General features: G+C 41.2%; 1 protein-coding gene across 1 annotated transcript; it reads right to left on the bottom strand.

Moving 5' to 3' along the window:
- Positions 1-4,447: 4,447 nt before the first annotated feature.
- On the bottom strand, positions 4,448-12,558 carry LOC142103630 (phospholipase A and acyltransferase 2-like). The gene is made up of 5 exons (XM_075187731.1): positions 12,471-12,558; positions 12,191-12,243; positions 10,763-10,862; positions 8,975-9,234; positions 4,448-4,700 (listed from the first exon to the last, which is right to left on the bottom strand). Exons 2-5 carry the CDS (start codon positions 12,200-12,202, stop codon positions 4,593-4,595), a joined length of 480 nt encoding a protein of 159 aa, XP_075043832.1. The 5' UTR covers positions 12,203-12,243; positions 12,471-12,558; the 3' UTR covers positions 4,448-4,592.
- Between the last annotated feature and the right edge of the window lie 1,682 nt (positions 12,559-14,240).

Here is a 14,240-nt window from a genome sequence, read left to right as displayed (position 1 = left end):
TATTTTTTGTCCTGAATATCCTGCATTCTTGATGATAATGAAATAACTTAGATAGAATGGTGTTGAGTCAAAAACACACAGGATAATCTGGCGTTAAAGTGTCACAAGCTAGCATTCCTTACAACACTGATTTCAAATGTCACTTATGCAAAACTGCACTACGCACACTTGGCTTCAGTAAGATAACCACTGTAGGTTCCATACAGGTTATGACTTAATCTGTCCGTACATGGATTGCATTGAATGCATAAAGAAGAAAATAATTTATCTCTTACAAAGTGGAGTTGTTTATTCAATTAAAGTTTGGTCAGAGCGCTGAGAGTGGGGTGCTATTGTATGGTAGATCATACTTGCCAAATTTGGCAAGTTGACCTCTGGAAGATCCGGGGGGAGGTGGGTGTGTGGAGACAGGGCTCGGCGAATTGCGTCATTTGGCCCCGCCCCTAGACTGTCAACTCAATTTCTAGCCTATTACAACAGTGGCCGGGCCACAAAGACGCGTGAATCGCGTCCTAGGCCCCGTCCCTGCCAGAGCCGGATTTAGACCGCATAGGTCCCTAGACAAGATACTGGTTTGGGGCCCCCCTCCGGGAAACAATCCATAGCACTACTTTTTTGTTTTTAAAGCATAGATTATGTTAACTTTAATACCTACTAGAAAAGATAGTGCAGACAATGTTATACCAAAAAATATTAACTTTTAATTAAATCCTTACATAAAACAGAGTGCAAACAATGTTGTACATAGCTTTAATCTTTAATAATGATTACTTTTCATTACTCACGTTTGCTAAAGAAAAGAAAGGTTATTTCACTCCCTGCTGGTTGCTATTATTGGTACAACTCTTTGCAGTCTACCTTGATCCTCCATATGATGTCACTTAATTCCCTGCATGCCCAGTCCAAGCACACTGAGCCTGCGCAAGCTCTCACAGCTCCCTCCTACAAAAAATGTATTTTGGCAAATAAGTTGGAGATGTATAGAAGAGGAAAAATGTCCCCACCTTCATCTTTTATCACTTTTGCTCCTCCTTCACATTGTTTCCCCATTAGTACACTGTACTACCTTCACCATCACACTGTGCCCTCCATATTTTTGCTCCCCTTGTTTATTTACCCTCACACTGCCTGTTCCACATTTCTCTTATCATGCCCCTCTGTGCCCTTAATGCCTGTTCCACATTTCTTTTGCCCCTCACTGAGGGGCAAGAGAAATGTGGAACAAGCATGGGCCCTCCGTTAGTTAACTTACCTTTCAATTGCCACTTTCGCTTTTCTGTTCTGTTCTGTTCTGTTCTTCTTGTCTTCTTTACTTCTTTCTTCTATGCTCCTCCTCTCTGCTCCGGCAGTGCTCCTCGCCGAAGCCTCACGTCACGCCCGACATTCAGTGGGAGAGAGAAGGAGAGGAAACTGTCGGGACCCGACGAGCGGTCAGCTGACTTTTTTGTTTTTTTCTTGTGTATTATGCTGGCGGCCAGAGGGGGGTGGCAGGCGGAGGGGAGCGCCCCTCTGCCTTGCCTACCCCGCTCACCGTCGGCTCAGGCCGGGCCCTCTGGGTTCCGCTGATTTCCCAACAACTTGTGGTGAACAGAGAGAACAATTATTTATAAGAGTTAGTCCATCACATAATTGTGGGAGATAAGGCCTAAAATTATAACCGCAGTGTAAATATGTTGTATCAAATGAATCCATTGATAAGTTTAGCTACTAAAGTGTAAAGGTTGAAAACAGAAAGTCTGATGTATGTGTATTGTATGGCTTTGCACATCCCAGTGTGAGAAGATAGGAGTGTCACCTGTGGCAGCTTCAAAGAGCCCCTGCTCTGAGATATAGCATGGCCTGGGATGCAGTTTGACACCTGAATAAACTTTTAGGAACCTGTCATGATTTACGGCAGGGAATATGGTTCCTAGGTTTGTCATGCAGAAATACAGGTACAAGTAGGGGAACTCTATGAGCTGAGAACTGTAGATTAGTCACACTGAACAGCAGAGCTGAGAAGCTGGAAAGGTTGGTAACTCTGTGAGTTGATATCCAGGAATGAGCAGCTGAGATGAGGTGCTGGAAATGATGGTAACTCTGTGAGTTGATATCCAGAAATGAGCAGAGCTGAGTCAGTTATGCAGAGATACAGGAAGCAGGTAAGCTGGAGCCAGGGAGCCAAGTCTTCACACAGCCAGGGCTGACAAACAAAGAACGGGCAACGGAGTGCTGGCCTAGGTGCCTTAAATAGTGAGGTGATGAATGGGAGCAGAGAGGAGAAGTTCTATCTGACAGGACGGGTCTGTGCATGCGCAGTCCCAGAATCAAGACGGCCGCCGCCATCAGACGGACGCTGCGCCCAGCGGAGATCCCCTCATTTGGCAGGTGAGAGTATCGCGCCCCTTGTGTTGGGGCAATATGTGATAGAACCGCTCAGCATGGTGTCTGGATCACAGAGCCCATCTGCTAATTTGGCTATACTTTATATAGACAAATAGAATTCAGTTTTAAAATATGCCACTTAATCAATAAAAGTAGTGATCAACCACATATTCCTCCTTAGCATGATGAAGGGCAACTCATACGTCAAATTCAGAATTCTGCCCCACAGAGAAGTTAAGGAAATGAGTATAAGCTCTATGATAACACTGTATCTGGGCATGTTTGATATCAAAAGATAGACCAGTTCATAAGGGATTTATTAATGATAAAATTGGATCTGTGTGGCCCTCCACAGAAAAGGTAGGTCACATAGTAGAATTCGTTAGTAAATCAGGCAACATGCAAATGGTGATTGAAAAAAGTGTCACAGGCCACAACCCCCTGGGAGTAGGAAGAGGTGTGGAAGTATCTTTAAAAGGTTGAGACCAGGTACAGCAAATTGTCAAACTTTTTGGGAAATCAATTCACATTGAAAACCTGTCCATCTTCCAAGACAATTTCCCTTGGCCAGAATATACCACTTATCTGTAAGTCATGCTCTGAATTCAATTGCTTTTATTTTAAACTGTGTTTGCTTGTATATGTTGTGACAATCTATTAATTGTTTATTAATTATTTTTTATATCTGAATGCCCTGTACTTTTGTATATTAAATATATAAATTTAATATGTTGTGTCCTTGATATTCTAACAAATCCATTAGTCTGTTAAGAAGAAATAGCTTGACCAAGTAAACCCTTTGAAAGCCAGTGTCTGATTTGTTGATACATTTGAATAACAAGCTTAGTGAGTGCTTGAATTTACATTTGTGTAACAGTCTGGAGGTGTGAAGAGTTAACCCTTTGTTCGCTGGTGTGGGTCTTGCTAGTGTGTGAGCAGCTAGAAGCCTTGTGGGACAGTATATTGGGGTCCTAATGCCCGTATTCAATAGGTGGTGGCAAACCTGAAGTTTGTGAGGTGTGAGTGCTGTTTGGGGGCAATTCAGTAGGTCTATAAACTGTGTGATAGGTAGAGAGAGACTGCGGGCTGGAATCCTGTGTGACCTCATACAGCGAACACCAAAACTCACTGCAGCTGGGAGCGTGTTCGTGACAGATCTACTCTGAAAATACTCAGTAATCTTGTAGCCCATGGCCAGATTCTATAATAGGCTGGCTAGGTTGCAGTATAAGTGCCAATTTGTTTAAATTATTTTTTTTATATATATATATATATATATAAAAGCTATTGTTTGCAGGTAGCTGTAATAAAGTTACCGTTGTATCCACACCTTTTCTTTGCCTGTGTGATCCTGAACCCCTAGATACCAGGACTTTCTTCTGGGTTCCTACCCTAACATCCTGGTATCATCACAATAGTGCAATTTGAATATTATATATTTATTTATTTTAAAATTTTGAGAAACCGTACATCACTTCATTGACAAAAAGATGCGGGTGCTTGGTAAAAGCAATCAATAGCAGTTCAATCCCAGATATGTAGCAGCCTTTGGGCTTCTGATTACATCATTGCTGAGAGGAGTATACACAGTATTATTTCTCTGCCTTATTGATGCTGCAATAAATATATGTATATATAGCTGGTATCCTAGGGGTATATTTACTAAACTGCAGGTTTGAAAAAGTGGAGATGTTGCCTATAGCAACCAATCAGATTCTAGCTGTCATTTTGTCGAATATACTAAATAAATGATAGCTAGAATCAGATTGGTTGCTATAGGCAACATCTCCACTTTTTCAAACTCGCAGTTAAGTAAAGAAATCCCCTAGAATTCACTGGAATTGAACGGGCTTAAACAGCGATGAGTACATAACAATATATAAGTGCACCTGAACTTTCTCCAATAACATGCATTTAGCCATAACTGCAGTGCAGAAACATCCATTGATCACCAGACCACAACAGAGAGCTAGTAAGAAGGGGCAGTTGGAAGGGTAATTTTGTATATAAAGATCGGTGTATTGATATGAAAAAATGGACAAGGACCTGCCATATTTTTTATTTTTTTATTAATTAACTTGTGATCAAACTTTGATACATTTAATATCTTAAGGATTTCCCCAAAAAACAACTTCCAAGATTGGCAGTGATTGGAAAACTTATAGCAATAATCTGCAGGACACCAAAGTTGCAAAGTTCTGTAGTTCTGTGGTAATTGTTGTTCCTTTTTATTGGTTATGTCTTTTACTTCTCATACTGTGAATCAATAAACCTGCAAAAACAGCTATAGCAACTGCACCAGCTCCAACTTCAACTGCCGTAATAGCATTATCCACCTGTAAAGAGAAGAGGTAAAGGGTAATTTTTTATTTCAGATAGCTCCCAGCTGCCCCACATTGTGACATGTCGTGGTACAACCACATTCTCTGACAGTTCTGACCAATATCTGAATGCATTCTGTGGTATTGTGAAACAAAAGTACTTTGCTAGATACACACAGATTTGCAATTGGAAGGACAAGTGCTGACAAACTCTGTTTTTTTCATTTTGCAAACATACAGATCATAGATATACATATATTATATATACACACACATACATACATATATACACATACGTACATATAGATATAGATATTGTGTGACAAAAACACTTGAATAGTGTTTCTGGGCAGGTATGTTTGTCCCAGGTTTCTGACCTACATATTTAAAAAAGAAAAACAGAAAATTGTTTTGTGTGGGAAGAAACTTCCCTAAGAAAAAGCTGGTAAGGGTCCCTGGGGTATAAATGGTGAGAGAAGAGTGGGCTCTATTTATAAGGCCCAGTCCAAGCCTTCTAATTTTCCAGACTGATTAATAGTTGCACCTGTGAGGTGTGTTTAAAAGGATGTCAGATCAGTCTCAGTCACTGCTCTGTCTGGGGGAAGGGATTGCAGAGTCTCTAAAAGAGAAAGCCTGATATTGGTTGTGAGTAAACTGTACGTGCTGGAACTTCCTATGTTTTATTTTATAGTTTGACAGGCAGGAATGACTTGTGTCTAGTTAGTGCCAGACAGGCAAGGTGTATATTTTGAAGTTTTCTTTATTTTTTCTGCTTCATAAAACTGGCTGAGGCCAGTTGAACCAAAACCTTGGACTTGTGTGACTTCTCTGCTGCTGGTGCACTACCCCTTATGCCAGGAGATGGCCCTTGTTGCCCTAACCCTGTTACAATTGGCATGCAGCTGGTACCAGTTGCATAGCAATATTTCTTCTATGGGCAGGCTTATGTCTTCTATGATTTTATAATCCCATCCCTTTAACATGAAAAAAACCCAGAATACACAGGTAAACTGGATTTTGCTTAGGCAACAAAATCATACCTCCTTTTGGGCTCAAGATACAGGAACCTATACCCATTCATTATGTTTATTTTGGTTCATATGGAGTTTAAGTTACAGGAAAATAAGTATTGTGAGTTAAAGATTTTAGGTAGAGAAGTTGACTGATCTGGGTAAACAGAGCAAGGTGGGAATGCTCCTTATAATGAATCCTACAATTGCAGAAGGAACTGCTGGTATACCAGGAGTGGTCAGCATAAGCTGAAGACAAGTCAACTGTAGATACTGCACTCCTCTTTCACAGATTAAATGGTTTAAATCTTACCAAGTAATAAAGTGAAAAGCAAATGGAGCAGTTTTATGGAGCGCTGCAAAAAAAAATAAAAAAAGAATTTTGTGGAGTGAGTTTATTGAAATGACATAAAGGGGTGGAGACAGTGTGTATTTAGGGTAATTTTTTGCTGTGTGGAGGGGCACAGGGCCATTTCCACCCTGCTCACAGAGGTGCAGATCATGCCTTTACCTATATTATTAATGGGGGTATTTTGTGCCTTCCAGGTGCAGTTCAGCAGAGAAGAACATTTCTGGAAGCACTTTGCCCTATATAAAACAAAGCTTCAAACAAAAAAAAGTACCACATGCAATAAAGACAATCCTGATATTATTATTAATATTACCATTTATTTATATAGCGCCACTAATTCCGCAGCGCTGTACAGAGAACTCGCTCACATCAGTCCCTGCCCCATTGGGACTTACAGTCTAAATTCCCTAACATACAGACACACAGACATACAGACTAAGGTCAATTTTGTTAGCAGCCAGTTAACCTACCAGTATGTTTTTGGAGTGTGGGAGGAAACCGGAGCACCCGGAGGAAACACACACAAACACGGGGAGAGCATACAAACTCCACAGAGATAAGGCCATGGTCAGGAATTAAACTCATGACCCCAGCGCTGTAACCACTTAGCCACTGTGCTGGCCACTTATTCTCTCATTCTCCTGTTTAATGCAAGTCATAAGTATATGCAATATTTTATCAAGCTTTTTTTAATATAAGGCGTGGATGTAAAGTGGTAGAGGCTGGACTTTTGATGTGACATTTACACTTTAGCACAGAACGGCTCTGTAAACTCCTAGGCACACTTCTGGCGTGTTGGCGTCTCCTGAGAGATAAGAATAGGCGTGCACCTTACTGTGCACAGGGCAGACCGTATAGGGTCATTGACGCAACACCAAGGCGTAACGGAGGTCAATATTCACATGAATTCAGCATTTTATTCAATCCTTTTGGGGATTTAAGAGGTTAAATTATAAAAATTACTTTAATAAAAAATGGAGTAAAAAAGGGTGTGATGATTTTATGGAGAAAGAATTGTTCCAAATTCTTTAAAATGGGTGTAAATAGGACTGTTCTTTAAGTTAGGAGGAGTGAGGAGTTTGTATGTTCTCCCTGTGTTCGCGTGGGTTTCCTCCGGGTGCTCCGGTTTCCTCCCACACTCCAAAAACATACTGGTAGGTTAATTGGCTGCTATCAAATTGACCCTAGTCAGTCTGTGTGTGTGTTAGGAAATTTAGACTGTAAGCTCCAATGGGCAGGGCCGGTGCAAGGTTGCTCGGCACCCTAGGCAAAGCTTAAGCTTGCCGCCCGAGCGTATCACATCCCGCCCCCCCACACCCCCCAGGCGCCCAAAAAAAAAATTTTTTTATTTCCCAGCCCCTAACACACTTAACATTTCTAAAATAAAAATAATAACTCTCACCTCCTCCGTTCTCTCCCCTCTGTCTGTAGCCTCCGTTCTCTTCCCTCTGTCTGCAGCCTCCGTTCTCTTCCCTCTGTCTGCAGCCTCCGTTCTCTCCCCTCTGTCTGTAGCCTCCATTCTCTCCCCTCTGTCTGTCTGTAGCCTCCATTCTCTCCCCTCTGTCTGTCTGTAGCCTCCATTCTCTCCCCTCTGTCTGTCTGTAGCCTCCGCTCTCTCCCCTCTGTCTGTCTGTAGCCTCCATTCTCTCCCCTCTGTCTGTCTGTAGCCTCCATTCTCTCCCCTCTGTCTGTCTGTAGCCTCCGCTCTCTCCCCTCTGTCTGTCTGTAGCCTCCGCTCTCTCCCCTCTGTCTGTCTGTAGCCTCCGCTCTCTCCCCTGTCTGTCTGTAGCCTCCGCTCTCTCCCCTCTGTCTCTCTGTAGCCTCCGCTCTCTCCCCTCTGTCTCTCTGTAGCCTCCGCTCTCTCCCCTCTGTCTGCAGATTCCTCTTTCCTGTACTCACCTTAGCTTCCTCACTTTTCTTCCTTTCTCTTATTGCGCGCCTTTCGTTTCTTCTTTCTTCTGTCTCCTATCGGCTCCTCTACACTGGCAGCGTCGTGATGTCACAACGCTGCCAGAAGCCAGGCGCCGGGTGTATTTTAAAATGCGGTGCTGTGCTGTAGCAGCACCGCATAATTGAGGGCGGGCGGCCGATCTGCCCTAGGCGATCGCACCGCCAGCATTTATTTCTAAATTATTACTGGGTCCCCCGCTTCAGTGCCGCCCTCCAGAGCCCGGCGCCCTAGGCAACTGCCTAACCTTGCCTAATGGGAGCGCCGGGCCTGCCAATGGGGCAGGGACTGATGTGAATGAGTTCTCTGCACCGCGCTGCGGAATCAGTGGCGCTATATAAATAAATGGTGATGATGATGAAGTTAGGTTTAACTAAGTGTTGGCAGTAGAAAAAATAATATAATGGACATCATATTCTATAAAAGCAATATTAAGATGACATGTGTACAAAAAGTCATTAAGAAGTTACCAGCTGAAATGCATTAAAAAAAAAAATATTCAAAAGTAATTTTTAATAATGAAAAATAAGTGTTTTCAAAGACAATTTTTTTAGCAAAATATATATTTTCTTTTTTGACAAGCTGGTTGAAATACTTGTTAAATTGACTTCCCCTTTGCAATGCAATGTTATCGCTGGCAGTAACCCCTTTGTTGTATAGGGCAATGCGATAAAGAGATCACTGGGGAAACTCTTTTCACCCCGTCATAAATAAACCCCTATATATTCAACTTTGATTCTGAACTTTGAGAGTTTTTTGTTTCTCCCATCATCATTTTTAAACAGTATTAATTTAAAAAAAATAAATAAATAATAATAATAGTATTTTTAAAATAAAAAAGTGTTCAGAAGTTATTTGTGATGTAATAGATGAAAAGCGGTCAGGGTCAGTATAGCTGTACACATGAAATACAGTGATGCTATACTTACACCCTATTCTATACCAAACATAATCCACTATGCTGTGACTCATACAATACCTGATCAGAGAACCTATCGCCATATCTCAGTTCTGTCGCAAAGTGTTCACAGTTGGCACTGGTGACGCTATAGTCCAAAGTCTCCCCAACCTTCTCCAACGCTGCTCGTACTATTTTTCCTGGTGGGAAGGGACTGCTGTTCTTGTCGTACTTGTTATTAACTCTATAGATGCATCCAGCAGCAACTCTCTCAATATGATCTTTTCTCACAACAGCTTTCTCTCCAAATGCTGAGGATAAGCTGCACCAACCTTCTTGATCTAATGGCAGAAAGGTAAAATCATAAAATCACTTGTATCAGTTGTATGCCTCATTAAATGGGGACTATCACATCAATATTCCCTTGCTAATAAGGGACCTCAGTTAGAGTCGAACGCAATGTGCGTCCAAGACGTGGAGGAGTGGCAGTGTGCCACTGCTTGGTAGGGTATTAAGAGTGGCCTGCAACCCCAGTTGCATCCCACTCGTAATACCCTACCAAGCTGCGATCAGTTCGTGCAGCTAGCTAACTACTTACGCCACCTACTTCCTGCCGCACAGTTTTAGCCCTTTTTTGCGTGTGTTGCGTCTGCATCCAGGATTTACCTACGGGGTCACACCCCCTGTGTTTATATTATCCAAGTTCACGCCTTCACAATTCCACGTTCAGCCCTTTCCCTCGTAGTAAGCCGCAAGCTGTCGCAAGTGAAAATTGCGTCCAAGATGCAGACGGATACGGTGCTTGCTGCACATGCATGATTGTGTTTTTTTGTGGTCAATACGCCCAAAACGGACTTTGCGTCTGACTCTAAATAAGGCCCAAGATGTTTATGAACCTATTTTGTGCAATTTGCACGGCTGCAGCTCATCATCATATACAGAATCAGAAGAAAGAAGAAAAGATAGAACCAGTACATTCTCCCTACATCCCAAATGGACAGATCCAAATTTTCTTTTTTTTTCTTCCATTAAACTGCTCCCATGACTCTTAGTTAGGTATTAATTTACTTGGAAAGTAAGGGAATAACCAAACTTTTCTCATTTTAAGTGTAATATTTGTAGAATTTTTAGCATTAAATACATTTGATTATTACTGCTAGCGAGGGGCATCTTGTGTATCTAGGATCTGCAAATAAAGGTTAATGTCAGCTTGAAGCTCGTTTATGAAATACGGACTTTTCCAAAGTACAACAGATTTTTGCTTAAGTGCACAATATGGAAAGATTTCAAATGCGCCCAATCTGTGCTGGCTGTAATGCCACCCGGCCTGCTGGCTGAAATTAGCCTAGCCCCAGAGCTGGTGCAAGAGATACGGCAGAAAAACAAGTTGCTTTCACGGCCGTAGCTATGAGCGTTTGAGTTTGGCACGCCCCTACTGTAAGTTGCCTACTGCAAAACGTCCCTTCCCGCCCAGATCACTCCCCAGACACTGTAGTAAGTGTTCTTTGCAGGCCTGCATTCACGTATCTGCCGGTTTTGGGCATGTTCAGAGTGAATTTGCGGACGATACGCTCAAAATCGGCAGATACATACCTTGAATCATGCTCATTATGTATAACAGCAACTCTCCTGAGTGCAAGATATTTGGAAGTAGCAATTCATACATTTTTAAAACAAATAAGTACATTTTCCGATTAAAGTATCACTGGAATAACTCTAAACCCCTGCACTTATACAAAGAAACACCTATTGAAGTCAATTAAATGTGACAGTTATTGCCATTCTGACTCATATTCCATTGTAATACATTTAGTCCAAACATGTGACACAGAGATCCTGTGGGATGTCAGAAACTGATAATCTTCTTACCTGTGAAATGAACAACATATCCACCTCCCACATAAACACCCCAGTGTTGATAAATAGGACGGTCGAATTCTAACAAGTCACCAGGCATGGGAGAAGGACCCTATGAAGATATACAACTGTGATAATCATTTTGGATGAAAAACAGCTTGATTAAAAAAATCCCTATAATCATATAGCACATAAGTAGTTAATAACAAAAATGATACAGCTTGTATACAACATATATGCCTGTGCCTTGCATATTTTTTTTCTTATTTCTGTCAGCATTTAAATGCCCACACCACTAAGTTTAGTATAGACCTTCTCATAACAATACTAGAATTGTAGCCATCCAGCTGCTTCATTTAGTCTCTAGTTCCAGATATCAATACAGTAATTGTCTAAGGCTAAGCCATTGTTTCCCAAGCTCAGTCCTCAAGTACCCCTAACAGTGCATGTTTTCCAGATCTCCTTGCTGGAGCACAGGTGTATTCATTACTGACTGACACATTATAATTATACCACCTGTGGATCTGTTACAATGTGTCAGCCAGTGATGAATACACCTGTGCTCCAGCAAGAAGATATGGAAAACATGCACTGTTAGGGGTACTTGAGAACTGAGTTTGGGAAACACTGGCCTAAGCTGTCCCACATGCAGATATCCAAGCTGCCGTCTGGAGAGACAAAAAACACTATTACCATCGCCAAAACTGTACATCCACAATGTAAATGTAGTGTGACTATTGCTGTTACTTCATGGAAATAAACTGCTTTTACTAAAACAAAACCTTCTCAATTGTTTACCTGACCACTAAGGACAGACTGCCCAAGGAAAACTCTGTTCAGCACACACTTAAAATTGCAACCCGATGATAACTTTGCTAGTTATGTGGATCATTACTGATCTGGACTATCACCTTTGAACTGATCTCTCTATTCAGTACCGGACACCTCTTCAGTGAATTTCATTTTATTGTCTCCCTCACTCCTTTTCCCCTCTCTTACACATCTCCACCACATATTTTTGCACCCAGGGTTTGCAAGTAATTCATATTTTCATTGCATTGCAGCATTAAACTTTTCATCTATCTTCAACCCATATTTTTCTCAGCCCCTCAGAGACACGCAAAGTAATTTTCCCTGCATGCTATATATCTTTATGGTATTGAAGAAAATATACCGCTTAATCTTAAGTCGGTAATGGACTGCTTTGTAGGCACAAGCAGGTTTTTCTTAATCTTGATTGGGAAGCCATATAAAAATTTGGGTGCACAATACATTTGCGCATTGATTGAAAACGAGCAGGACTGTAGGAGATTTCGCATGACTCAAGTCGTTCTCTCTCGTATATATATATATATATATATATATATATATATATATATATATATATATATGTATATATATTATATGTATGCAGCATTTAGCATTTTTCTGATAACTTACCTCTAGAGGCATGTCTGTCAGGGTTTCTCTTCTTCCAACACACAATTATGGATCTAAACCAATAAGTATTTTTAATAAAGTTAATTGTTTTGCTTTGTTGCATAATCCAAAACTTAGTCAAGGTTGGTTTAAAAAAAAACAACAAAAAACCAAAACAGAACGTATGTATGCATCTACAAATAATGTTACACTCTTTTTTCTGTAAGTTAGTTATTTTGTTATTATGTACATTATTTAACTATTACCATAATAAGTATATAGCAACTTCTCCAGAACTTACCCACAGTTGCACCTGCAATAGACTGTATTACTGTAAGACAAGCCTTTTATACCTTATGTATGTTTTACATAGTTTCACTTTCAATTACCTAGAAAAAAAGAAACATGGGTAAAATAATTACTCAATAAAACAAATGCAAGCTTTGATACCCCAACTATTTTTTAACAACATCAAAGTTTGCATCTATGACCATTCAAACTGTCCAGCCCATACCTAAGTCAATAACTTTGCATAAATAATTAAATTATGTAATTGAGGATTAGCCATCCTAATTGAAGGTAAGTGGGAAACATCTTGGATTGGTGTTATGGCCTGATGCTTTTCTGCACTAAGTCCCTACAGGTGCAGTTCTGCGTTTTTCCCACTAGTGGTCGCTATGTGGATTGTGTGTCCTCACTCAGCTGTTAAATGTTATGCTGATCAACAGACCATAAAGACTGACCCGTGGCAATCATTCCTTGCTGGTTCATTGTATGTGTTGCAGCTCTGGATTTTGCTGTTTATGCTTACCTGGCTTTTGGACTCTGACTTCAATCTGCATCTCTGGAGCCTGGCAAGTTTAAAAGACTTTGTTTTGAATATTATTCCTGGACATTTTGTTTCATGCCTTGCCTGGCCCTTCAGCCACTGAGATCCAACCCTGCCTGTATTTACAATAAATATTTAAGTTTACCATCATCACTGTTTCTGTGCAATAATATTGTGAAATATACCAGAGAGCAGTGACAGAATGAACCAGCCAAACCTCATGGATCTTGCTGGGGCCACACCTGTGTCAGCTTTTTCAGACTCCTCTATGCTACAGGCATTACAAATGGACATAATTCTGTCAGGGCTCTCTGGTATATTTCACAATATTATTGCACAGAAACAGTGATGAAGCGACAGAGCAATGACTCAAACACACGGCAGTTCCTACCACATCTATGTCACGCAGAATATTTAGTGGATCCCTGTTCTCTGTCAATGAATAGTACTCATTCAGGAGAGCGGAGTCTAACGGGTAGGGGGTTTTCACCAGTGACCCTCGCAAGGAGGTATGGGCTTTGCTGCCCCTATCCCGCAGGTCGTGGTCTCCCAAATAAGAGACAGAGAAGTAGTGGAGCTTGAAACTACAGGTTTTGATAACTCAAGGTAATGACAAGAGAATCACTGGTACAGCAACAGTTCAAATAGTCAATGAAGATGATAGAACTATCTGGCTTGCAATTTAGTAACTCAGGGTAACAGGAGAATCACTGATACAGCAACAGTTCAAATAGTCAATGAAGATGATAGAACTAGCTGGCTTGCCGTTAGTAACTCAGGACAACAGCAGGAGAATCGTTGATACAGCAGCAGCTCAAATAGTCAATGAGGATAGATGAAACTAGCTGGCTTGCAATTGATAACTCAGGATAACAGCAGAGAAATCACTGATACAGTTGAAGTTCAACAGGGCAGACGTGGAATAGAACTTTAGCTGATCCACACATGATAATTGTAACTACAGGTGAGTTACTGGTTACAGCGACAGTTCAATATGCACATAATAAGGAAGGAGAACTTAGCTGATCCGTAAATGGTGATTCCATTAACAAGTGAGTTACTTGTACAGGGACAATCCCAGCGTAGAAGCAGCGATGGAGTTGAGCTGGCTGATCCGTGGATAGTGATTCTGGCAGCAGGTGAGTTTGCTTGTTACTGCAGCAGTCCCAGCGTGGAAGCAGTAGTTGAATTGAGTTGGCTGATCTGTGAATAGCGATTCTGGTAACAGATGAGTTTCCTTGT

The sequence above is a fragment of the Mixophyes fleayi genome, chromosome 10 (genome assembly GCF_038048845.1).
Source record: "Mixophyes fleayi isolate aMixFle1 chromosome 10, aMixFle1.hap1, whole genome shotgun sequence".
Taxonomy (NCBI): Eukaryota; Metazoa; Chordata; class Amphibia; order Anura; family Limnodynastidae; genus Mixophyes; species Mixophyes fleayi.
This window is presented reverse-complemented; position numbering and strand designations above follow the sequence as displayed.